At 40.5% G+C, this 27733-nt stretch overlaps 1 protein-coding gene across 2 annotated transcripts in view; it reads left to right on the plus strand.

Moving 5' to 3' along the window:
- Positions 1-27733, plus strand: part of TPP2 (tripeptidyl peptidase 2) — a 76496-nt gene that overhangs the window by 40887 nt on the left and 7876 nt on the right. Inside the window, exons 17-28 of one of the 2 annotated variants that reach the window (XM_077813092.1) lie at positions 1361-1515; positions 2469-2585; positions 3290-3390; positions 6353-6449; positions 6754-6891; positions 9271-9515; positions 9773-9851; positions 11997-12035; positions 22346-22497; positions 22704-22800; positions 25571-25701; positions 27144-27351. In XM_077813092.1, the coding sequence (XP_077669218.1) occupies positions 1361-1515; positions 2469-2585; positions 3290-3390; positions 6353-6449; positions 6754-6891; positions 9271-9515; positions 9773-9851; positions 11997-12035; positions 22346-22497; positions 22704-22800; positions 25571-25701; positions 27144-27351 (1559 nt within the window). The remainder of the gene's footprint in view (positions 1-1360; positions 1516-2468; positions 2586-3289; positions 3391-6352; positions 6450-6753; positions 6892-9270; positions 9516-9772; positions 9852-11996; positions 12036-22345; positions 22498-22703; positions 22801-25570; positions 25702-27143; positions 27352-27733) is intronic. The other variant, XM_077813100.1, reaches the window with a different exon arrangement.

A 27733-nucleotide genomic window follows, 5' to 3' on the forward strand; every position in this document is an offset into this window, starting at 1 on the left:
GAATGAGGCTAGAGAAAAACATATTGTTGCCCGTGTTAGAAGAAGAAAAGAATAGAAAAGATGTTCTTTGAGAAGCACTAGCACCCCATGCTTTGGAGTGGAAGCTTGAAATTTGGTAGCGGATGTGCCTTTTCTATCCCTGTGAAAATTTGGCCAAGTTATGTGCCTCTGAAAAATTGCACTTTTCACATGCTCATTAGAGATTTTTGCAGCTAAATTTCCCAAAGATTCTATTTGTCTTGTACATGTTCCAGGGCAGGGCTCAGCAGGGCTTACCCTCCAATTGCAGTTTCCGTCTGCTCTGGCCATGCTGGGTCTGGGCAGCAGAAGTGACAACAAGGAGCTTGTGTCTCAGAGCTTTCCCTGCTGGGACCAGGCAGTTTGTGGAGGAGGAGTGAAATGCAGAATTGTCCTGGGACAAGGATTGGGGAAGACCAACTTGGGACAGGGACAGGTTAGAGGGGAAGGAGAAGAAGGGGTAAAGCTTGGGGAAAATTCACACACAAGTCTGTGCCTGCTAGAGCACATTCCCATCCAGAGTTTCAAATGGAACCCAAGATTCCTGAGTGTCGCTATGCCTCTGTCAGCAAATGTCTTTGAAACCCTCTGGCAAAGTGTCTCTCCCCTTCAAGTGCTGTGGTCCACACAGAGGATGAGAACTTAACTGAATCCTTTGTCACGGAGGCACCTGATGTTAATGGTAAAATTCTCATTATCTTCAGCGGGAGCAGGTTGGAATCCAATGTCAGGGTGTTTGTGTTTAAAAAATAACAATCAAAAAACCTATACTGGTTAGTCAACAATTTTCACTGCACTGTCAAGTATCACTTATTTTCTGTACAAAGTCTCTTGCTTCACTGGTTTTCCACCTCAAGAAACTCTTGTTTGTATACATATTATTTGACATTACTTTAATCATGGATTTCGGGTATGTCAGTACAGCAGTTAAACACCCGCAGCTGAACTGGGAAGCTGACTCAGGCTGCGAGACTGTAAAATTGCTGTGTAAATATTCAGGCTTGATCTGGAGCTCAGGCTCTGGGACCCTCCCACCTTGTGGGGTCCCATGGCCCAGTCTGGAACCCCAGCCTGAACGTCTACACAGCAATTTTTAGCCTCCCAACGCGAGCCTGAGTCTGCTGACCTGGGCTGACCAAGCTGCGCGTCTTTTATCCCAGTGTAGACGTACCCATAGGCACTTGTGTGCTGAATAATAACTGTTTTTTTACAAATTACAAATACGTTGGAGTCTAATTTTCTTGTCAGGGTAAAATATTTTTCTCTAAACATTTTCCATTCTTATTAACTTTATTGGCTACTGAAATTAAACTCTGTTTTGAACATTTTTTCTTTAATCTAGAAGTTACAGTATGTTCCTGCTCAACTGATGTGGCTGCCAAGTTTGTTCTTCATGCGGTTCAACTAATGAAACAAAAAGCATATAGAAGCCATGAGTTCTATAAATTCTCATCCTTACCAGAAAAAGGATCAGTGACTGAAGCGTTTCCTGTCTTAGTAAGTTAATTTGAATTTAAATATCAGTATGTACAAAAATTAACAGTACAGCATGAAAGAAAATTGGTTTTGTTGAGGTGTTATGCAGAGAACTTAAAGAAGCACAATATAACAGGCCTGGATGATTATGATGTTGAATTAGTTTAAAATTAATGCACTATATTTCCACTCTTTTGCAAGTCGTCTTTATTACTCCATATTTTATCATTTTGATGTTAAAACTGAACATAAGTGAATTTGGTGTCTTCAGTTGCTGGATTAACTTAATGCTTATTAAAGAAGACAGATTGGTAATCCAAAATCTGTTTGTTTGAAGAAAAGGCACAGTAAAGGTAGTGATAATGCAAGATTCCTCATGTTGCCACATTAACATGCCTCAGCCATGACCTGGAAGTCGTATCGGAGTTCATGCTCTGTGTCCATTCAGTCCTGAGCCTCTTTGAAAATGCCATAGAACTGTACCTAAATTATGGTACTCTTGCAAGAGAGAGTGAAGTCCGTGGACCACACTGCTTTCAAAACTAAATATTCATTTCTTCATCTTGGCTTTCCCTCAGTGAATTCTACATACGGATAGGCAACAGTCTCTCCCTCTTCTTCTGTAAACTAATCAAGCTGTTTTTCCTGCAAACTGGGAAAGAAGGAAGAAGTGTTATTTGAATGTATGTTTATTTCAAACCTGCTTATATAGGAAAATGCTGCACCTGTCTCTGGATTGTTGTGTTCATTGCTAGGATATCAGACATGATTTATTGGAATTGTCTTGCATTCGCAGGGCAATCCTAGTTTCCTGGCCAATTCCATGTAAACTTGGATTACTGGTATAATTGGAGTACTTTTGAACTGCATGCAAATTCCTTTGTTCTTATTAATTTATTTTTAGGGTGGGTGGGGAATGAGAATGGAAGGTGAGGATGTGAATATGTCTAACTTTTGTCTTTTCTATTATCCAGGGTGGAAAAACCATTGAATTTTGTATTGCTCGTTGGTGGGCCAGCCTTAGTGATGTCAGCATTGATTACACAATTTCCTTCCATGGCATAGTTTGTGCTGCTACTCAGTTAAACATAGTGAGTTTTTTCATATTTTACTTTCTGTTGATCAGTTCAAGAAATTCTTTGGTGATGAAAAGATCGCTAGTTGCAACTTGAAGAAAACTCAGACTATACATGTAGCTGAGATACAGGTCAGTGATTAATAACTCTTAAATGCACAGTAATAGGAACAGGAACCCACAGAAATGTATTGATCACGATTAGTACAAAAAAGCTTGGATTACAAAGAGTATATAGAAAATTTAAAAATTTCTGAGAAACATACTTATGATCTGATCTTTTTTGCTTTGTTCATCCACTAAACTTCCAAGTATTTACAGGAAATAATGGTCTAGGACACAGGTTTTTCAAACTTAAATTCCTAAAGTAGCAATGGGCTTAAACTACAGCAAGGAAGGTTTAGGTTGGACATTAGGACAAACTTCCTAACTATCAGGGTAGTTAAGCACCAGAATAAATTGCCTAAGGAAGTTGTGGAATCTCCGTCATTCTAAGTTTTTAAGAGCAGCTTAGATAAACACCTGTCATGAATAGTATAGATAATACTCAGTCCTGCCTTGAGTGTTGGGGACTGGACTAGAAGTCCTGTCGAGGTCCCTTCTACTCCTATACTTCTATGATTCTGTTCTGAAGAAAGGCCAGTAATGGGTTAGAATTTTTTGTATGTATTTATAAATAAAGCTGGGAACCAAGTTAACCGTTAAACACTTTTTTTAAAGCATGCTTCAGAAGGCATTGTCCGTTTTGATGTTCAGTCCACATTGAAATATGAAGATATTGCTCCTTGCATAAATCTGAAAAGCTGGATCCAAACGCTCAGGTACAGTTGCTGTTTTGGGGGCTATGTTGAAAATTGTCTGATCTTTCAAAGTTACTTAGCATGTAATTAAAATAGTAATTCTGAAAATAAACATGAATTAACAGTAAAATGAATATTAATATTTGGAATGGGACTCTGTGGTTATTTCCAGGTGACTGTAATAGGCGAATAGAACCCCTTTTATTAACATTGCCTACCCACCACTTTTCTTAAGATCCTTTTTCAGTTTCTTATAACTTTGCCAAACCTTAACTATTTGGGCTGAAATTTTCCGTGCAGTTTTCTGCTTCAGGCTGACTTAAAAAGAAATCAGCCTGAACAGTGCAGCTGTTTCAGAGAACAAGGCAAGGTGAAAAAAACACGTTCTGCAATGTTTTTGTTTTAAACATTCTGGCAACTTTTTGTTTGAGAAGCCGTAGTGCCCTTGTGCTTTGGAGCAAGAACTTGAATTTTGGCTGGGGATAGTCTTTACCATTCCTGTAAAAATCTACCCAAATATGGCAAAGTTACAAGCCTTTGAAAAAATGTATTTGCACATGCTCAGCCTTCATAGGGTTTAGTAGCTAAAATCTCTAAAGATTCCATTCTCACTGAGCATATTCCAGCGCCTCAGAGTTTCTAGTGCTGACCAGACTGTCTGTGTGTCACACAGCGACTGAGCATGTTCCATTCCAGGGTTAGAGGGACTTGCTAGGACTTTCTTTATAATGGTAGCTCCAGGTTGCTTTAGGCCAGAGTAGGGTGGGAGTCTGGAACTGAGCAGGGATACTGGCTCTCCTCTGTTCAGTGACCCTGCCTGCTGGTGCTCAGGAAGACTTTTCATCCTAATCGCATTTGCCATGTCCAGTCAGTCCTAGTCTCCCCTTCTGGGCTCCTTGTTCGAGTCCCAATGAGGATGAAGAGGAAGCCACCTGACTTAAATGCAAAAGGGACTAGAACTGAATGGGGGTGCGGGGGAGGAAGGAAGGAGTAGATAGGGACAGGGTGAGACTGGGGCTGGCGGGAGGAGGAACAGAAACTGTTACTAGGATCCTGAAGGGGTCAGGGACTTGGACTAGTTGAGCAAGAAGATTAGAACTGAAAGCTGAAGAGGTTGGGTGCGGGGAGGGAATCTGGAACTGGGAAACAGTTGGTGGGACAGAGGAGAAACACTGAGATTGGATGAGGAGCTAGGTGGGAGGCAGGGAGATTGGGACTGGCTGGACAATAAAACTGAGAACTGGCGGGAGAAGGGGGGAAATGGCAGAGGAGGAGAGGGGAAATCTGATGAGGAGCTGTGAAGTGGGTGAGGGGGAAACTGCGACTGGTTAGGACAAGGAACCGGGGGGAAATAGCGAGGGCTGGGCTGACTAGGGCTGTGGGGAGGGAAGAGGGACTAGGGCAAGGAATCAGGAGGGAATAACTAGGACTGGCTGGGCTAGGAGACTGGTGCGGGGGCACTTGGTGTGAAGGGAAGGCCGGGACTTAGCTGGGGATCCCCAGTGGGGAGACTAGAATTGGCTGAGCAAGGAAAAGGTGGTAAGAGTGAGAAGCCTGAGGAGTGGAGACGGCATGGGTAGGCAAGGAGAATTGGACTGGGACCAGGAGCCAGGGTAAGGAAGAACAAGACAGGGACAGGTTGTTGGAGGGGATGAGAAAGAGGAAGAAGGGCCTGTGCCTCTTGGAGCACACTTCCCTTCTTAGCCAGGAATATAACCCAAGATTCTTGAGGGCTCACCCTTCATCTGCTAGGGGACTTCACAATATTTACTGACAGGAAAGTGTCCTTCCCCCCTAGTGCTGGTGTCTATGGAAAATGACAACCTGCTACTGCTGTCAGTTACTCAATTAGCTCAAGTGGCAGAGGACTGTGTTCTGACTCAAACAGTTCCAACCTGTTGATGACCCATATGGGTCTCAGTGTGATGCCACATGCTGGAATTTCTGGGTTTTGTTTGCTTTTTTTTTTTAAATCTATGAAATTACACACACACACACACACACACAAGAAGACTAAAGTTGCAAGATCAAGCACTCTAAAGTTAGGAAATGCCCTTTTGTGCTTATGCATTAAGATGGTCTTTGATTATATCATCACATATTATTTTTTCTACAGGATCCCAACCTCATTCAGTATGCAGCATGGGGGATGCTAACTTAATGAGCAGCCATTTAATTTTTTTCTCATTAGTCAGTGTGTGTCCCCTGTGCCTTATTTACTGCACACTCTCTTTAAACTCTGATCTAAAGACAGAATTATTAATTTCCTCATGTTTTATGGCACTCATCACTAGTATTTGAGTGCTTCATAAACATTCTGAATTATCTTTAGTGCCCTGTGAGAGATGCATATTATCCCCCTCTTTTGTAGATAGTTGAGGGACCGAGACGTTAAGGTCAGAAGTATCCACTCACCTCGGGTGCCCCAATTGAGACCCCTAGAACCTGATTTTTCAAAGTACTGCAATTTGTATGTTCCAAGCTCAGCTCCTTCTGAGTTCACTTGCATTTGTGAGTGCTCAGCCTTTCTGCAAATCAAAGCCAAGGGTCTCAAGTTGGACACCCAGAAAATGAGGAACATGTAATTAATGGTTGTATGTGGGTAAAGATGGGTTTAAGTGACTTGCACATAGGAACTCTGTGGCAGAGGCAAGGATATAGTCCAATTTCGAGGGTAGTATTGAGCTGTCTTTACCATGAGATCATCCTTACTCTTCCTGCAATACCGTGCCTCATTTGCTACATACCTTCCAACTTCTGCAGTAGTGGAGCCGGGACCTGTAGACAAGTCTCCTTCACTTCATAACCCTGGTTCATCCACAAAGCAGGTCCATCTTTTGCGGTGTAAGAGGCGAGGGTCCTGTGGAAAAAACAGCGTGTGATCATGTAATTGAAGACTGTATCATAATGCATGCGAGTTTCTATTTAGACAAACTGTTTTAGGAAAACTGTTCCTAAAACTTGCTGTTGTGTTTAACTGCAGACCAGCGAGCGCTAAAATAAAACCTTTAGGATCCAGAGATGTTTTGCCAAATAATCGTCAACTATATGAGATGATTTTGACGTACAACTTTCATCAAGTAAGTTTTAATTGGTTCTTTAATGCTGTTTTAAATTTCATATCTCTAGAACTTTTTAGTGAATTTCCTAACAAAAGGTGTAAGGAGAGCTCTAGGATATGCGGGATCACAGAATCTTGGGGTGCCTCTGTAGCTGATGCCAGTTATAATGCAAACTGCAAGAACAGGGATTCTAATTAATCATAAATTGGAAAGATTGTTTAAGTTTTACTATGATTAGTCTAGATTAATCTGAATCATTACTTCAGAAGTGTACCTTTACTACGCAGTATTCAATTGTGTTTTGACTTATTTTTTTTTATAGCCTAAGAGTGGGGAAGTGACTCCAAGCTGTCCACTGCTTTGTGAATTGTTGTATGAATCTGAATTTGACAGCCAGCTGTGGATTATATTTGACCAGAACAAAAGACAAATGGGGTCAGGTGACGCTTATCCACATCAGGTACAGAGAGATATGCTTACCCTGATCAGACATTCTACATAAATATGAAAATTATATTCCTTCTCTTCCCCCTCCCTACCTGTCTACAGTCCGACCCCTGGCTGTAGATAGACCCTGCCATGAGATAATCACAGCATGTAGTAATTGCACTTTTGAGTGGTGTATTTTGTAAAAGGAACTTGCTGACTGGAAATTGCCAGTTTTCTCCATGGGGTGGAACATGTCATTCTTTCTTTGTAGATAAAGGAAGAAGATTTGAAAAATTTGACTCCTTTCTTTTTTTAACTACAAAAAGCTTTTACCATGTGACTGCTTGCCTTAGTGTGACCAATGCTAACAGAGAAGTGAACTGCAGTCCCTGTCTTTTTACTAAGATGTTGCACCGTTTCAGTTTTTCTGTGTGAGGCAGAAAGGGTCCCTCAGGCTCTTCCTAGTGCTGGTATATTTGTCTAGCAGAGTGGTTATCTTTGTCCTATCAGAGGCACCTTTATTAGATTTCTAATCAATGTCTTCCAACAGCCTTTTGAAGTGTGAGAGGCTGGTTGTGGAAGACTTCTTTAGTGCTGCCTTTGGTAGGAGGGTGGATTGTCAAAGACTTGTAGGTATTCTACCCTCTGTATAGGTTCCTGTACCGCTTTGGGAAAGCCTATATCTGACTTGGTATAGAAGAATAAAAAGAAAAGGGAAAGTCTTCTTTCCTGATTTTCTTTCTTGGAATTATTTTCTAATAATCCAGATTCCCAGTTGGCCTTTATTAATGTAGTTTTTGATCATTCTAACTGTTCTGGAAAGATCAATTTAAGATTGTCGCTCATCAGAGTACTGGAGCTTCTGGCAGACTGCCTTTTATGACCTTGATTCAACAACACACATATGCCTACACTTTAGAATATGCGTATGACTAATCCCATCCCTGTTTGGTAAAGCACCTCTACACATTCTTCACTTCAGGAATGTGCTTAAATTCCATTAATTTAAATGGGATTGCTCACATTCATGGATGCTCTGCTGAATCAGGACTTTTATTACCTTTTCTTGAAGATTATTTGCTGCTGCTGTTATACGAAAGACAGAGTCTGTGATGTGAAGGCCATGATAAATGGACCTTACTTCATTGATATTCCATAATGACATTGTGGCTCTTTGCCCATAACCAGAATTTTTGTTTGTCCGATTTCCATATAAACAAATCTAGTAATGTACTGGTAGTAGCAGACACAATTTGACTGGATTAACTCAAGAAAGTCTTCCCTAACCACTTACAAAGCTCGGCTACATAACTTTGACACAGAGCAAACTCGTAGTTACTGTCATGCCAAGACAAAGCTCATTAGGAAATTCCCTAGAGTGTACTTCATGGGAATGAGGCTTGGTCTGAATAATTGAGTGTACTTCAAGAGCACTTCAACTGCAGTACCACTCTTCTTGATTCAAAATTGTACAACCTGCCAGAGATTGTGTCACTGGTACCTAAAGTTCTTACAGCTTTCACTAGAAATAAGGCAACTTCTGTAGCTTCTTAGAAACATCCTTATCAAAGGTTTCAGAGTAGCAGCCGTGTTAGTCTGTATTCGCAAAAAGAAAAGGAGGACTTGTGGCACCTTAGAGACTAACCAATTTATTTGAGCTTAAGCTTTCATGAGCTACAGCTCACTTCATCGGATCCTTATCAAAGGTATCTGAAAACTTGTTTCCATCACCTTTATCCATACCTTCAAGCAATATTGCTTCCTGGACTTAGTTTCAAGGTCTGATGTCTAGTTTGGAAGAGTGCTATTGCAGTTGAAGTCCTCTTGAGACACAGCTGCTCATCAGTCTTCCAAAAGTGTGGCTCTGTACTGCCAATGTTCAGTAGTCTACATGGCTGCAAGTGTAATTCTTAGAGATCATTGAGTGCACGTAGGTACACAATATTTTCCATCCCCACTTCTTTGGAGTCTAGAATATAGTCTTTGAAGTGGCAAAAGGTACTAAGGAGCAAGGTTGTAGCAGCATGTATATGTTCAGGCTTGAATGCTCAATACTGTGAGAAAGAGAACACATCTGCAACCCACGGTAATCAAAGCATTCTAGGGGCTTCCAGCAAAGATGTGTATTAGTTACGGATCCCCCAAATAATACGAAGTGAGCCATTAATCCTCAGTATATAGTACAGTATACTCTTTTAGTCAGTGAGGTAATAATTCCATTGAAAGCAAAAGGACGGGACATTACTGCCTTTCATTTCTCATTAATATAAATGTAGACAAAAGATTATCTGTGAAGCTGCTAAAGCTGTATTGGTTAAGGAAAAACATGATTCTGCTTTTATTTGTAGGATTATGTGTGCATGGTAAAACTTCTTAATCTTGGCATTTTATGAGAACCTCTTTCTTTCAGTATTCCCTGAAACTGGAGAAAGGAGATTACACTATTCGGTTACAAATCCGTCATGAACAGAACAGTGAACTGGATCGCATCAAAGACCTTCCATTTGTTGTTTCTCACAGGTTGTCTAATACTTTGAGCTTAGATATTTATGAAAACCATAGCCTTGCTCTCTTAGGAAAGAAGAAATCAAACAGTTTGACATTGCCACCAAAACACAGTCATCCATTCTTTGTTACATCTCTGCCTGATGACAAGTAAGTTGATGTTGCCTATTTTCCGGTGTAGATTTAACCAGCTGCGTCTATAAATCCAACTAAAATGATACCCATCAATATGATACATATCTTTCTAGCGTTTGTAGTTTCACATTGTAAACTGATTAACAAAATGTGACTTAAGTGTTGCTGTTTGACCGTTTCGAGTTCTTTATATGTTTAGTATTAGTGGAACTAAGTCATTTTCGCATATCCTTGTTTGATTATGTTTGTATTTTCCTTTATTTTTTTATTAGAATACCTAAAGGAGCAGGACCAGGGTGTTATCTTGTAGGAGCTCTGACACTGTCTAAGACGGAACTTGGAAAGAAAGCTGTGAGTACTCGAAACTAATAAAGACCCTGTTCTCAAAAGTTCCTATTTCTCTAAATGGGAAATTCTGTGTCTTGATGATGATCATTGTGCCTTATTTTCTTAATCTTCCTGTTAAGAGAGTGTTCAGTGTAGTAAGTCAGACACATGGGTTTTTGTAAAATCAGTTGTCTTAGTGTAAACTTAATTCTGAATATTTAAAATGTACTCTTGCAGTTTAATTTGAAATTATACCATGTAAATTGTAAGTCTCCAAAAATTAGTTTAAACTGTGCAGGGGCATTTTGAAGTGCTGTAGAGGCAACTGCTTTTTTTTCACTGTTACGGCAGACTTGGAAGAATGGGGTTCTTTGTGTAATTGTCTACCTGAATGTCATTGTTTAATGTACAGTACTACTTCATGTGTTTTTTTGCTTTTGCATGTTGCTTCTCTAGTCACTTACGTGGTACACTTCCTTATTCGCGTGCATGCAGCTTCCAGCAAAAAAAAAACCACAAAATAAATGTGCCTTTTGACACCTACTTACATTTTACTTTTAAAACTTAGGAGACATCTATTTAGTAGACTGTAATGCTGGGGCAGGATTTCTTACCTGCTGCAGACTTCTGATGTTGTCAACCACTAATACAGCTGTGTGTGCCAATGTAATGACATAAGATTTCTTTTCTACCTCCTTATGTCATAATGGAAAAGCTGTACCTCCTTGGTCAGTATGTAGAGACCTCGAAACTTAATTTCCTGACTTGAATGAATTTTAAGTCTGACTCTAGCTATAAAAGCCAAATCAGTCTTCCAGTTTATTCACTTAGTGCTAAGTTTAGGAAGGATTCCCTAAGATACTCCAGTATTTTTTAAGTTGGTTATTGCTAAGATTAAATCAGCATTGGGTAGTGTTTATAAATGTCAATATTTACAGAGTTAGAGTCCATATAAAAGATTCTCTTGCCTTAAAAACTACTAATTCTCCCCTTTCCCCCCCAATAGAGAGCTCTCTATTCCCATGGAAAATGTCTGATGTTTTCTATGCAGTCATATATTGAGACATAGGAAATCTTGTTTAGCAGGCCAAGAAATAATTTCAAGCAGGTTAGATTAAATGTATTTGATTTGTGACATATTATGGAGACAACATAATGTATTAAATCTAGGTACATATAATACTACAGGCTAGGTAACAATTTACAAGAAAATGGAACGTTTTTATTTCGGAAGCCGTACTTTTTCTTGGGCCAGAAAAACTTGAGAAACCCACTAATCCAGCATGTTAAACTTTTAGTTTGGCTTATATTTACTTGTATGTACAGTAAATTCACAGCAAGATCGGAAGTTTATTGCTGTTTTGATGAACATATAACTGTAATGATAGTATAAGATATTTTCCGTTTCATCTGAAATTCAGCAGAACAATTTGTTGTAATTCTTGGCTAGGCTATTTTACATCAAATTAAATAACCATTAGGTACAGTCATTTCTAGAGTGGAAACCACTGGAGATGCAATAGTTATTGCTTATCAAGTCAGTTTCCCTGAAAATGGTTCAAGAGAAACATAGAGCTCATTGAATGAACTTTTCACCTCAGATTCTTAACACAATCACGCACTTGTGTATCATGTTAGGGGAACAGTTTGTTGGATAAGTGCCATCAGTAGTGTCACATTCTTGCTGCTGCCATCAGTGAACATCACTATGCACCAAGTGACAGAAGGGAGGAATAGGCAACAGTGTTATTCTAGTCCACTAAGTGTGAACTGAAAAAAAAAAAAAAAAATGCAGTAGTATTTTTGTACATTAATTCTATTTAAGTATTATAAAATGGAACAGTACCACTCAATTTCAGTTTTAATCTAAAACTCTCAATTGTGTTGTATTCTAAAATTCATTTTGCCATTGTTCATTGCGCTAGTGGTTAACAACACTTCTGTCTTACTAGGAACAACAAACTGTATACACAAAAATGCATTTTTTTTTTTTAATTTAAAAGACATTAAAATATTTGTATGCTTTAAGAGCATGTTTTGATCACAGACCTGGCACTTCAGTAGTTTGAGCTCTCTAGGTTGAAAATAAACCATAATCATACAGAGAAGGTGTCTCCATCCTGTATAGTGTGTGCATGTTTTCTTACGGTATGTTGTTCTAACTCCCAGGGGCAGTCTGCAGCAAAACGACAAGGAAAATTTAAAAAGGTACTGAATGTCAGTTTTTGGAAAAGATATGCTTAAGTCTTTTTTTGCATATGACTTAGAGAATTTTTCTATTAGTATTATACTTAATTTTTCATTGTCTCCCTCAGCTGCCTTCTCTTATGTAGTCTTGAGTTATCCACTTCATGCCTTAAGCAACACCTGCTGTTAGACCAACAAAACATTACTGTAATACCAAGTTAATTGAGTGGCACTTGAGCACCCAGATACTTCTGTGATAGTGCCTTAAAAATGCATGTGTTGTAATGAGTCATTCTGTAGCTCCCTTTCTTTATTATATTCTCCCCCAGTTTCTCTCTCTCTCTCTGAAGTGCTTGGAGTCGAGATTTTCCATGGCAAATATTTTGCCTTTCATCTGGTCTCTTAATGAATGCACTGAAAATTGAACTTAAGGTTTATGATATAAAGCATGGTATCCAATCCCTCCTCACCACCAACTGGACGTATTTCTTTGAGGCTTAGTTGTACTGAAACATAGACTGGATGTAGCACTAGAAAACATACTTTAGCAAACACTGCTTTTGCAGGGGGATGGACTAAATGACCTAATAGACTTTTCCATCTCTAGCTTCTGTGATCCTCTTAAACAAAGCATAGCCATAGCTCAATGTAGAATAATTTAATTTTGGCATAAAGTCAGCCTGTTCATGGAATGGTAGAAATCATAATTGGAGCAGGTGGTATAATCTACAGAAAACTGTCATTTTCCTATCTAGTATCCTTCATGTAAATAAATTGATAAAGTAACATTGGAATGTACAAGTGTTTTCAATAAAATGAGCATTTTATCATTCTGTAGTACGTATTGTAACATTCTGCCAGCAGATGGGCAGTTGAAAACAAAGGAAGATGATTGGCCTTTTTAAAAAGGGCTATGTCATTCACTTCAGTTCTTTCCTGTCTCCCAGCAGATGTAGGTTACTTATGTTTGGCTAGCTTGTTTTCCCACCCTTTCTGCTGCCTCTTCTAAAGTGACATGATTACTTTGCCTCCTATTTTCTTTCCTCTCTGTGAAGTCTGTTTCCAGGCTCTGGAAGGAAATCACACCTACTTGCATATCTCTACCTTTCACTAATCTGATGGGTCGGAGTTTTGACTGGGGAGGAGAAGGAGGATATGGGTCATGGAAGTTACCAGCTCCATGCAGTATATTCTACACCTTTGCTGTATAAGCTGAGAGCCTATAAGGTTGAGAGGCTGCTATCTTTGTTGGTCTTGGTATGGATATGTCAGTACAAGGAGAAGGTCAGACTGTCAAAGAAGAACTTTGATGCAGACTGCTGCCATTTTCCTGTGTTCGCTTTTGTATCATCTCTAGAATTAACTATAACTCATTTAGAAAGACTAAAAATGCCCACGTAAATGATTCCTTTCCTGAAGGATAGGATGTGTTGATCCCACTAATTGTGAATCCACAATAAAGGAGCTAATATAGTACCTATACATAAAACCATTCAGGGTGTATTGGATATTAGTGTGACGCTCTGCTCAGGGCTGCCCAAAACAGTAAGCCCCTGTCACCTCACTGCCTTAGCAAGAGTGCGTGTTCCTGGAGATTAGACAGTCAGTTCCCTGCCACACCAGCCTGTCCACCTCACCAACATACTCTTTGAGAGTCTCCCAGTCTTAACGTTGTCTTGCAGGTAAAAATCAGTGAAGCATAGTTCCCCAGAGGTGTGCCTCTGTGGTGTCCAGTCCCTCTCACTGGACACTCACAGAAGTTAAGTTTGCTGTCTCCAACAAAATGGTATACACTCCAGCCTGTTAGATTAGCTGAGGACTCATTCTGTACTTAAATGTAACAGCACTGAGATGGTTTATAGTAAAACTAAGAATGAATTTATTAGCACAGAACAGAGATTTAAGTGATAATAATTAGAGATAACAAACAGAAAATGGTTACAAAGAAAATGAAACATGCTTTCTAGTACCTGCAACTTAAGTCTAACAAGTTATGTCTTTGGCTAAAGAACTTACTTACAGCATCTCCAGCCCTTCCTGGTAGGAGGATCCAACATTCTCAGAATCAGAAAGTGCTGTCCCCTAAGTAATGGGCACCTATGGGGTACCTCCTTTTTATAGTCCAGTAAACCTTTGAAATGTATTCTTTGGAAAATAAACCCTGACAAAGTTCCTCTCCTCTCTTGGTGTGTAGATGCCATACTCTCTTCCTCATTCTCTGGTAAATTTGCTTTTTCAATTAGCGTAATCACTTTGTTTACATTAAATGTAAATGTACTCCCATTGTCTCTGGCGTCACCTGGATCAGTTTACATTGGAGACAGACAAAAAAACATTCCTTTGTCAATGACCAACTGGTTTATCTGTTCTACTTAGGTTGCTTGGTCGGAACATATTTTAGTAACATATTTCTAGCACATGTGTAAAGAATTATGTACACTAACCATACAAAAATCACCCAATAATAACGTGTCACCGGTTTGTATGTGATACAAGACACTGTTTGGCTAAACATTCTAAGTAGAGTGTGTTGGGTGTGCCCTTTGCTAGTTGGCATAAAGGGGCTCTTAAGCTCACAACTAGTCCTTAGTCAGTCCTTTTGATACTTACCATGCCTCCTAAAGTATAAGTTTAATGCTACACTTCTGGCTTCCAGGAAACACTTTCCTATCTTGTGGTAGTGGGCAGAGGCAGGGTGGGGGGAGGGGGTGGCATGCGGGGTCACACGCCACCCCAACCCCATTTGCTGCTTCCTTATATTGAGCATGTTCACATGGACTGAGCATATTCAGTAACACTGCTGAAGCCAGCTGCCCTCACTCTGCGCTCCCACCCCCCCATCAGCAAGGATGGGTCATGTCTGGTAGTGGAACTGCACTCTGTACAGATGGAATAGTGAGTTCCCATAAGAAGACACAATAGAATGGAAACTGCCCATATAAAAGGTGATATATGCCTCAGGATGTTTGGTTAGGGTATAGAAAGAGAAGGAGTGCACTTCTGAACAGATGGACCACCTCCTCCTGGAGGTGGCTGCTAGTTTACCCTCCAGTGTTACTCAGAACTATATAGCTATAGGCCTGGTCCAGAGACTTTGCTGCCAAGATTCCCTTACATGTTAATCTTCTTCAGAGGTAGCCTGTGTGACACTTTTGGGGGTATCCGGGGTGAATCACTACCTCCTACATACAGTGAGAGAGTCTTGTCTGTGCCCTCTAGGGGAAACTCTCCCCAACTACTGGTTGCAGGCAAAGTGAGCACTCTGTTCTGCACTCCATAAGCCCTGTTTGTTCCCAGTGCAGGCTTGCAATTTACGTACCACCGAGTACCCAGTCCCTTATCTTCTGGACATGCACATTATATACTGATCTGCTGCCTCCACAGAAGCAATGCATCCCAGTTCACTGGTTTCATCTTAATTCAGCACTCTTCTTCGTACAAGGCACTTACCTGTGACTATAGTAAAACCAAATTGAAGTTTATTTAGCAGAGCTTGAGACAGATTCAAATAAAAGCAAGTATAAGGGTTTGGAAACATAAGGTTACAAGTAAACAAAAAGCATGAAAAACACACTATCGCCTATGCTTATTAACAAGATATGGTATTTCTCATCCAATGGTCAGTTGTTACAGCACTTGTCCAGTTCAGAAAGATGAGATCTATCTTTCATGAGACATTCCTGCTGGCAGGGTCTCTTCTTTGTAATGGATAAAGTCGTGTACCCTTTCTGCTTCTCTTATACAGGTAAACTGATGTCTCTTACTTCAGGGGTCCCCTATTCAGACACTTTTCTTGTCATTGTAAATCCTCAAGCCTGCACGTGGTCCAGACAGTAAACGTAAGACTGGCTTCACGTATGTCCATTGTTCTCAGTGTTGATTGAGTTAGCCCTGAGACCCTTCTCACCTCAGGTGATATGTTTCACTTCAGTAATTTTGAAACTCAATATCCTACATGTTAGTAACTCTAAAATGATTTCTCATACCGACATCACACAATTGGCTAGTTCTTAGCTTTCGATAGAGACCACCCATGACCCCCTTTGGTGAAATATTGAGAAGATGTTTGTATGCAGGGGTAACATACCTGCCTTTGTGTGTCTGTGTCTCAGCCTAGGAATAATCCCCCATGACATTTTGCTGCAATAGGGAACCACTTACAAAGTCCCAGTGTTTTTAGGCAGAAATGCTTGGGATTCCCATTTTCCAAGCCATGATAACAAACACTCATTTTCTGGCTGCTTCAAGACATGCTATAGTAAGAGAGATGAGTCTGCTGTGCTTCAGAAGCATTTTTGCCGGAAGCGTCAAGGATCTACAACAACCCATCAGAAGGTGGCTGTAGGTCACTTTTATGTAGACCTGCTACATTTCTAGTCCGTGTGCCTTAAACACTGTTTCTCTAAGCTACTCTATCAAGTTTCCATCAAGGCATTGCAAAACCCCTCTACTCCAGGAGACTTGCTTAAATGATCCATTCTGGAGCAGTCTCCCAAGTCTTACTCCAAAAGGCAGATTCAAGAGATTTATTATCTCTACTCTGTTTTCCTCGGACAGCTTGTGTTTCAAATGTTTTTTAAGACTAGGAATTTCTTCCTCTCAGTCCAGTTAAGCTTTATGGAGGCCCTTTGCTTTGTGATCCAAGTGGCCAGTCTGAGGGCATTCCTGTGGTCCTGGATCTGTAAAACACCTGTTTGCATAGTCCCATTTGTGTGGACCAACAGAGATCACTTAGACTTTGTTCAGAGTTGATACTGGCAGTTTAAATGCTTGTATTTCTCCTCTTGACAGCTTCCAAGTGTTTCCCAGTATCATTGTGGCTATAGCAGCCAGCCTTCCTGAAGGAGGTATTCTTTGTCTCCTTATACCTTCACTACAGAAATCACTCAGGGTATGTCTACACTGAAAACGCGATAGCGGAACAGCTGTACTTCAGTGTAGACACTGCCTACGCTGATGGCTGGGGTTTTCTCATCGGTGTAAGTAATCCACCTCCCTGACAGGTGGTAGCTAGGTTAACAGAAGAACTCTTCCATTCACCTAGCACTGTCTACATTGGGATAAGTTGGCATAGCTACGTCTCTCAGGCATATCGATTTTTCACACCCCGAGAGATGTAGCTGTGCTGATGTAAGTTCCCAGTGAAGACAAGCCTTGAGACTCATGCTTTGAGCAGGGGTCTAATCCTTAGTGGAGATGTGAAGAAGGGCAGTATGCTCACTATTTCACCCTCTCCCTGAAAGCCTGAGGGATGAGATTGGATGCAAAGTAGAAAAGGATGTCCTCAGTATGGGTTCCACTCTAACTGTAGCTTCACAGCCACTATTTTTCTCCATTCAGGGCTTTTTCTGTCTTGCTTTTCAGCAAACCCAGACTTAACCGGCCTTCTTTCTCTGGTGGTTGCAGGACCTAAAGATCCACCAAAGCTTGCTCTTAGAGGTGGCCTCAGATTGGCCGTGGTCACAACAGATGAGTGTCTGGGGTTGAGCCCACCATAAAGGGGTTTAGGGCTGCTGGTCCCCAGCAGAGAGATTCCTGCCAGTCAACTGTGAGAGGAGTAAACTGGTTTTACACCATATAAGTTCTTCCACATGTCCTGACCCAAAGGACAAAGTATTCAGTATCCTAACAGAACCCAAATTGCAATTGTTTATATCAGCAGCTTTGGGTACATGGAGTTGGAATGAAAATGGAAGCCCACTGATTTTTCCTTTTGGCAATGAGAGAGCTGTTCTAGTAAGCCACTCACGTTGTGGGCTTTTTAGCGATAGGGCATAATGTCTGAGCTGTACTTGGAATAATCAGGAGAAATGGAATCTACATGTCTCTCATATGTGTTCTCGTCTAAAAGCAAGAGATGCACAGACTAGTTTTAAATGGCCATCTGAGTAAACAGAAGTCTCGACCAGAGATTCCTAAACTTGTATTTGCTGCATCCCCCTTCAAAGATTCATGTCCCACGCATGACCCTTCGTTTCCCTTCTCTCTCCTCCCCAGTCCTTCCCAGCCCTCTTGCTCTCACTCTCCCAGCCAGCCCCTCTCTCCGCAGCAGGCTGCATCTGCTGGCTCCAAGTGCCTCCTCTGCTGGCCAGACCCCACTCCCTTGTTGCCTGCTGCCATCATCCCAGCATCCAGGGCACACGTGGGGTGAGGTGGAGGGCCAGGGCTGGGCTCTAAAACTCTTCATCCATTGCTTTCCTTTGTGCACTAGCTGCCTTCGCCACTGCTTCTGCTGCTTGGAACTAGCAAGACATTATTGTTCTGCTCCGCATCAGCTCCTCACTCTCCCCAATAACCTCAGCACACCCCATGCTCGGAAACAGTTTTCAAACTTTTTGAGCTGAGGCCCCTCATTTTGAGTTACAATTTTAGGTTGTGCCCCCTGATACCTGCCCCTCCCCTCTCAAGTTTTCAGGGTGGGGGAAGACAGATGCGATGGTATCTGGGGGCGGAGCCAGCAGTGGGCACGGAGGCATTGACATTGATCCAGGGGCTAGGTGGTCCACTGAGGTGAGTCGGGGTGGAGGTGGTGCTCCCTCACTGAGCTGCCCCAAATGTTTCTTCATGCCCTGCCTAGGGGGGGCACACCCCACAGTTTGAAAAACTCTGCTTTAGGGAAATGTAGGCAAGGATGTCTTAATGTGTTGGAAGTTTGGCATAGCCTATACCTTTTCCCATCTTCCTGTTTTTGGAGAACTTAGGATAAGAATGGGAAGGAGTGTTTGTGTTTAAATATTCATATTTTCTTTTTCTGAGCCTCTTTTTTACTATTTGCAAATTCAGCTGGTGCCTTTATGAGAAATTGCATACATTCAAATGGCCTAGCGAGAGATCCTGTGCAATGGAAAAATGCAATGTTACATATGTTGCTTGAATTTGAAAGCTGATAATGGCCTTTTTAGTAAGCCAGCTGTATGTGTGTGCATGTGCTCATGGAGTATTTCATGTGAAAATTGTAATGGTGAATTAGAATAACCTCATTATATGTAATTATGTGCCTGGCACGTCAGAGTTATATATATGTGACATGTTGTGAGCACCTCAGTAGAAGTTGTTACAGATGATTATTAGTGGAGCTGGTCAAAAAAAATTCCATTGCAAAGATTTTTCCATCAGAATATGTCATTTATTGAAATCAAAATTTCTTCACAAATGTGTCAATTCTGATTAACTTTTTCTTTGGAAAAAATACCAAATCAAATACGAAAAGCTTTTGGGCAGGTCTACACTACAGCCGGGATCTGCACCCTGCGATCGTTCCACTGGCGGTCAATTTAGTGGGTCTAGTGAAGACCCACCAAATCGACAGCAGATCGCTCTGCAGTCAACCGCTGTATTCTACCCCCACAAGAAGAGTAAGATAAGTCGATGGGAGAGTTTCTCCCGTCAACCCCCGCGGTGTAGACCCCGCGGTAACTCGACCTAAAGTATGTCAACCCCAGCTACGTTATTTATGTAGCTGGAGTTTGTGTAGCGTAGGTTGACTTACTGCGGTAGTGTAGACATAGCCTTGTCTATGTCTAACTAAACAGATGTGAGAGGGAAAGTAGACTGATATAAATGAGAAAAGAGAATGAGACTAAAAAAACATATGTGACATGAAGCTGACATCTGACCTCCACTTTAACTTTTGTTGCGTGGTGGGAAAAAAAGTGGTGGAATAAGTGGTTAAATCTTAATACTATTTAAGATAATACTATTATCTGCGTGCTGTCATAATTAAATTTGGTGACACTTCTATTATAATCCTTATTTAAGGGTAATATAATACAGGTATAAATATTTTTCATCAGCATCAAATTTGGCACAGGGGGCATCAGGTCAGGAGTACATTTTTCTTCAAGCATTTAGCTGCTAAGGTTATGTTACAGAAAATCTTAAGATGAGGCAGATCTGAAAAAGTGTGAATGTCTGCTATGACTCAAAAATAAGATGTTTGGTTTGTATCTGATACAACTCAATTTCTTCCACTTGTACCAAATTTAGCAAACGATTATGGTTAAGTTCCACTCCACAGTTGTCCATATTTTGATGGCAAGTGAAGTAATTCTTGTATGTATACAGTTTGTAGTTCGGTAAAAACACTTTGAGGCTTACTGACTCTAGTTGCTCATCATATACATAATTTCATAAATTGTAATATTGCTTAATTTGCCATGAGAGATGAGAATAGCTGTGACATTTAACTCTGAGAGTAAGTGCTACACACTGAGAGATTTCCTTTATGAAGGTCATTTTTCTGTAGATAGCAATATATTAAATGTCTAAATTCAGTTATGCACTGTACCATAGTAACTCAGTTGCTATGGTTTAACATTATATAAAAAGGTTTTTGTTTTATTTTTTAATTAACATTTTGTTTTTTGGTGGCCCACAAATTGGCTGGGGACCCCTACCTTAATCTGCCACTGGCCTTGACTAGCAGCTAGGAACCCCCAACACCTACCCACCTCACCTTTGGGAACCCCCTCTAGCCCAGACTGAAGGCAGCACAGAAATGAGGGTGGCAATCTTGGGACCCCCTCCCCACAACAACTTTGCAAACCTCCCCTCTCCCCCCATGATCCCATTTTGGGTCAGGACCCCCACGGTTAGAACACTATGAAATTTCAGATGTAAACATCTGAAATCGTGAAATTGACCAATTTTAAATCCCTCTGACCATGAAATTGACCAAAATGGACCATGATTTGGTAGAGCCCTAATTATCTATTTATATAGCAATCAGATATGAAGCCTTTGAGCTACATGATGTTTATAGCACAAGCTTAGTATGATAATGTAGTGAGTCTGTACACTCAGATTTAATGTTCTTTTTAGGGGGAGCTGGTTTAAATACTGTAACGTTAAATGCAAAAAATTGATAGTGTGTACTGTAATGTACATTAGATGGTCTGTGGCAAAATCTGACACTGATTTACTCAGGAATGATGGGATTTAAATTATGGGAGAAAAATGTGTGAATCAAAACAGCTGTTTGTTGATATCAACATTGATCCTTTCAGTTGAGATTTTTTTTTCACACCTTGATGACCGTATGTAGCAGGTTGGGTCTGGAGATTGATATATCTCCATAAACCACATAGTAGTCTTCCTTTATTTGAAAACAGAAAATAATTCAAAAACGTTACTGTTCAGCTTTTTATCTGAATATGAGTACACCATAGGCTAAGCTGCAAAGTCCTCTAGTAGCAGCTTGGGAGAAATTGCAGTGGTTCAAGAGGGATATACTTATGTATTTTGTGGCATGTTGATGACTTTACTAATATAACATTTTGTTAAGAATTACCAAAAAAAAAATCTTATTCACTCACATGTTTTGTCCCCAAACTTTAAAAGACAGGAGCTTTACCTAACTTTATCTTTACCTTTTTACCCAATTTACCTGCTTTCCTGAAGACCATCTCCTTAACTCCCTTTAACAGTATGTGAATACAAAAATGTTAAGCTTTGTCACCTTGGTAAAGAAAATCGAGCTACTTTAAGGCATATTGAGGCCATGTGATGGCTAAAGCCATGTTAAAAGGGTGTACCTGCCCTGTAGCCTTCCTTGCTGGCCAGCATGGCTTGGCTGCACCCTACCTCAATTTCCCCTTTCCTGAAGGCCCTCTAAGTTCACACAGTCCAGGTATTCAGATATTCCCCGTCTGGGGTCTAGTTTATTAAGTCCTGCACAAAGTCTTTCAAAATAGAGGTCAAACCTACGAAGTCTTCACCTCAGTTTCAGCTGAGCCCAGCTCCTCCCCCCAAGGGCGACTGTTCTCTCTCTTTAAAATTCATTCCTTTTGCCCGGTCTCAAGCTGGGTGCAGCCAGTCCTCCCTGAGAGTATGCCTTCCTGCTCTCCCAACACCTCTTGTCTGGAGCTTGGCCCTTCTCCATGGGCCTTCCTTGCAGATGTCTCCCACCCTGCTGACTCAGGGCCCTGCAGGAGCCTTCTTCCTCCTTGCAATGTCTGCAGGCACCTTCCAAACCATCTCCAGCTGTCTCCACCTTTATAAGATCCAGGTACCCTCCCTTAAGCCCAGGTGGGCAGCCTGTAATCTGTCCAGGGGCACTGGACCCTGCTTCCTTTCTTGCAGGGGCCAGTCACCTTATGACAGGCCCATTTCTGAAAACTTGGAAGAAACCTTGGGGAGGTGGGAAATTGAGTGCGTCTCCAGAGAAAGTTGAACCATTCTGAGGTTCTGAAGACTAATCCTTTGCTCTCAGGATCCAGTGTTCAAGCATGTAACTGCTAGCTATCATTTAGCTCTTTTTGCATTGTAAGATAAAGGAATAGCAACATATTCCATTCCATCAAGTAGTTGATGAGGTTTTTTCCTACCACTAGGATGTAATTACTGTTCATTACCATCTGATACCATCACCAACAAAGACTAAGAATGGCAGCAAGGAGAAAGAAAGGGAACCAGAAAAAGAAAAAGACGTAAAGGAGGAATTTGCTGAAGCTTTAAGAGACCTGAAGATACAATGGATGACTAAGTATGTCTTTTTAGTTTCCATAACAGGTCACAGCATAACTTTTTAAATATATTTTATTAATACTATACTTTATAGAAGAAATGGAAGTTTGAGTACCAGGATAATTTAAACTTGTGATATCAGAAGAGCAGTCTCTCACTGTTGCACTGCCTCCTGATTAGAATATGTAGATGCAGCATATTCATTTAATCTATCTTTTTGGCTAGGCTGGATACCAGTGACATGTATAATGAATTGAAAGAAGCCTTTCCTAATCATCTTCCCTTGTATGTTGCAAGACTCCATCAGCTGGATTCTGAAAAGGTGAGTTCTGTTTTTTTTTATTTAATATTTGTTTCACTACATCTTTCCTGGAGATAGGAGATTAAATCTGAAGATTTCTTCTTTACTGTTCTTCACAGATGCCTAGACTTGAAGTGACTGCTCTGGCTATACTGAGTGCAGTGAGCTAGAAACTTTTAACTTACTCAGAATCAAAAGCATTTACCATTGCAGAAACCAGTGCATTTTTACAAGGCTATAAATGTGAATGCTTAGCATCTCTTTCATTGTTCCCAGCATATCAGAGAAACAGCTTGATTGGTTTATTGGTTGTTTGTGGGAAAAATTACTGAGGTAAAGAAAAAGTAAAGAAAAATGGGTTTTCTATCTAGCTCTGAAAGGAGTGAGAAGTCCATGGTTGCCTCTTCGTTGCAGGAGTGAATTTCATAGTTTAGTTTTTTCTCCTGTTAAAACTCTGTCTTCTGCATTCATGAACTTCTCATGATGATTGACAGTTTCATGTTTCCAGTGCAATGTGGCTGATGTGTGGGAGATTAGGATCATGGAGAAGAGCAATCTCTTGGGTAGCTAGGATCAATCCCAGTGACCTTTACTTGGGGAAGCATTTCAGAAACCAGAGCACTGGGGTCAGATCAGTGTGACCAGTGTAGCTAACTATACAAGTTGGTGCATTTTGTGCCAGATGTAGGTTTTTCAGACTCCATGGCTTTATTTCTACATATGAGTTGCTATAATCAAGCTTGGAGTTTGTGAATGCAAGGATCAGTGTGGACAGGTTAGTGTCTAACGTTGGACTCTTAAAAAAGAGAAAGTGTTTCAGTCCTGCTGCCTTGTTGCAGATATTTGAAGTGTATCAAAGCACTTCTGTATTGTATACTTTTCAAAGTGAATGCTCAATCTATAGCCTTTGATATGAAAGGGTTTTGTTTTTGTTTTACTCTAGGGAGGCTTACAAAGTACTGAACTCAGAATTTGTAGCTCTAGCTTCTTGGAGAGCTCCCTCAGATGGCACCTTCTTCTCCCCTTGAATAGCCATTCAGATGGATACAGTTGGAACCTGTTACATCATTTGATACTGATTGAAAGATGGAGAGGGATTCCCTCCTGACTGTCAGCACAGCCGAGCAAAGTTTTTTCCCAGTCTCTCACTGATTAAATCTTAGTCCCAAGATTTAGTACGATGTAAGGGTAGGGTGACTTCTTCTTAATTCCATCTTCTGGGAATGGACCATCTAGCAATGGGTTGGCTTAATGGTGACTTGCATTGCTTTTGGAGATCTAATCCAAAGGTCAGTGGCCTTAGATATAAACTATAAAGCCCTTACAGATGGTTTCTTCATGAGATAGACTAACTGTTCTTGAGGTGGAGGGTCTGCTCACATATCTTTCAAGTGAATAAGCGCTTACCCTCCATTTTCAAAGGTAGACTGCTCAGGTCCTTAGCAGATGGTGGTCTTGTCCTCTTTCTGTAGCACACAGCTGTTGCACAAATTCTCTCTGTTCATCTATCTCCTGTTCATCACCATGATAATGTGAGCTCCTAACATTCCACCTTCTTTCTCTTCTTTTGGTGCTAATTCTTTCTTTTGCAGGATGCACCGCCTCAGACTTTATACAAAACTTCAGAAGCCCAATCTCTTTTATGCATAGGAAGCCTGGATTCTGTATCCCTAGCTAGCTTGTCCCAAATCATGATCACCTCTTTGGCTGCTGTCTGTAACCCCATTCTTCTTCATTCTTGTGTCACTAAGATTGTACGTTTGGTCTTGTGGTTTGGCCTTCTGGTTAAGGCACTGTACTGTGACTTGGGATATCTGGGATCAGGCCCCAGATCCCTCACATATCTTGTGTGACGTACTGGGTCTTTGCCATCTATAAAATAAGTACTGACACTTTCATTGTCTGTCTTGCTTTTTTAAATTACAATCTCCTTGAAGCTGGGATCTCCATCTTACTTATATCTTAAAATCTTAGAGTTTAAGGTCAGGCGAGACCTAGATCATCATCTGATCTCCTGCACATCAGAGGCCACTAAACCCCATCCAGTTCCCCCTCTGTTGAGCCCAATAACCTGGATCAGAGTAAAGTATTACAGCCCACAGGAGACTAAACTGTTGTTTGCCACAGGCAAAGCATAAGAGGGACTGAGGTCCACCAATGCCCAAGGCCTTGCAATGAAAGTCAGGGAAATGATTTGGCAAGATACCCTAATAATCCTAGCAAGTAACCCACACTCCAGGCTGCAGAGGAGGGTGAAAAATCCAAGTTCCCTGCCAGTTTGGCCTGGGGAAAAAATTACTTCCCAAACCTGAAAATAGCAATTTGACTCTGAGCATGTGAGCAAGATCCACCAGCCAGATATGAGAGAATTTTCACTACCACTTCAGAGCACCAGCCTGCCTGTCCAGTATCCCATCTCCAGCCATGGCAATCTGTGCTTCAGAGGCACAAAACAAACCCAGAGCACCTTGGAGGTGAGGAAAAAATATTTTCCTTCCTGAGCCATGCAGACCACATGAAGCTTGTTGGGGCTTATAGGCACGACTGGAATATAAAAAAAATAGTAAGTTCTTTGTGTCAAGGACTTCTAAAATACGGGTTTGTATGGCACTAAGCACAATATGACCTCAGTCCTGTCTAAACTATAGAAATGTAAATAAGTAAATACATTTCAGAAACTATTTGTATTGCCATGTACTTGTGACTTCAGTAATGTTAATAATATAAAGTGTTAAATGGGGTGACTTCATTTTGCCAGTCTCACATTTTTCTTTTATTCCTTTTCATTCAGGAACGAATGAAAAGGCTCGATGAAATTATTGAAGCTGCAAATACTGTTATCTCGCATATTGATCAAACAGCGTTAGCAGTTTATTTTGCCATGAAGACTGATCCCAGGCCCGATGCCGCTACTATAAAAAAGTACCTAACCAGTAAATACTCCTTCTTGTATCCTATTTCTGTAGTCTATAGATATAATTACCTTTTCTACATACAAGTATTCTAAAGGATTCTGAAAGCTGATCTAGATTTGTTAATATGATGATGAAGTAAAAGTTAATTTTTTGAGGTTCAAGTGGAAACGGTTATTCAAGTCAAGTATTTTTAGAGTTTTGTGTATTTTCTGAAAGCAGAAAGACACTGAAAAACTTAAAATTTTGCTCAGAAGAGGTCAGATAAGATTACAAAAGATGGCTTTCAGATCAGAATTGAGATACATGGGCAAAGCTGTGTGGGAAAGTTTGCACTGTGCTTAGTCTCATCAAGTTCATAAACATTCAGAATAATCAGTGGACTGGTAGTATTTGGCTAGCAAGGCACTCCTGTAGGAATAAGTGTAGGGTTTTGCATGATATGGTGGGACCCTCAAAATTCTTTAAGGATAGTTCCAAGATGCTAGTGAACAGTACCTGTTGTTTGATAAAGCCACTTTGAAGTGCTCACAAGTTTTTATAGAGTGAGTCAGGAAAGAAAGACTGGTAACCATGGCTATATCTGTATTCAAATGTGGTCTTTTTCTCTGTGGAGTTAGTACACCATAACATTCTTTTGGAGTGTCGGTATTTTCAATGGAAGGTCCGCACTTCAAAGATAATGATGTACTACATTTTTTTAATTAATCATTTCAAAAGCCCCTTTTATGCTGATCCATTTTGACGGGGGAATAGCAAAGAGCACCTAATTTGAAATATAGGGACTGTGACAGGAGGTATACATTTGTAAGTTACTTATATATTGACCCTGGTTAATTATATCATTAACCTAGTTGCTTGGAGTGGCTTGTACATAACTGTATATTTGCTGGATTTAAAAATAATTAATCATTTCCATTCTAAGCATTTCTTGGAAGAGTCAACCAAGAAATGATCTGGTGGTCTTCTAACAACTGAAACTGAGAACCAAATTCAGTGCTGGCTTAAGTGGGTGCAATTCCTTTGAAGTCACTGTCAGCTTACATTAACAGTGGATTGGCCCTCTTTTCATACTACCAAGAACTAATAAAATACATTTCTAGATCCTGACTTCTTGTTAAATTCTTAAAATTTGGTTTGCACTTCTGTTCAAATACCAGAGACAGTTCAGTTGCTCCTGAAGCTCTAGGCTTGATTAGAACCTGTATGTTGCGTGAATGTATTCTATATCCATATATTTTGAGCCAGTTTAGAATTACAGGAAATAGTTTATTTTCAAAAATGCTGTATTTTAATAGGATAGCTGAAAATTGCTTATACTTCTGTTGTAAATACAAATCAACAAGTATGTTTAGTTTACTGTGATTTTTAAGGTAAAGTTAAATTATTGGCTCTTGATTGAAAACTAATAGCTGTAAGAGACCCCTTGTATTTGTGTTCAACTTAATGTAGTGATATGGAAAAACAGAAGTCTACCTTAGTGGATGCCCTTTGTCGGAAAGGAAGCGCACTAGCAGACCAACTTCTCCATCTGCAGGCCCAAGATGGGGCTGTTTCAAGTGATGCTGAAGGTAAAGATGACGATCAAGAGAGCTGCATAGGTGTTCTGTCAGAGACTTTCTGGGAGACAACAAAATGGACTGATCTTTTTGACACCAAGGTAAGAGGACAAGCAGAAATTCTGTATTTTGCACTCTTGTTTTTTCCTAGTCTCTTGTGATGAAATTTAACACCATCTTTGTGTGTGGCCTCCAGGCATCTCTCCCTTCCACTCCCTAGTTCTGTCCCCATATGTTGTGCCAGCCTCTCTCAGACATTTTTCCACAGGTGGGATCTCTCCTAGGCTATCAAGTGCAAGGCAAATAAATCTGTCTGCTCCATATACATATGGGGACGGTATGGAGCAGTAACTGTAGGCTTGTATTAACAAACTGCTTCATTTATCGAGTTACTAGTTTACTATTCCTTTCAAGGAATAGTTCAGTTGCTGTCCAGTGCAGCACTTCTAGCCTTTCAGCAGAAGTGTGTACAGCCCCTGTTCT

Source organism: Eretmochelys imbricata, chromosome 1 (genome assembly GCF_965152235.1).
Source record: "Eretmochelys imbricata isolate rEreImb1 chromosome 1, rEreImb1.hap1, whole genome shotgun sequence".
NCBI lineage: Eukaryota > Metazoa > Chordata > Testudines > Cheloniidae > Eretmochelys > Eretmochelys imbricata.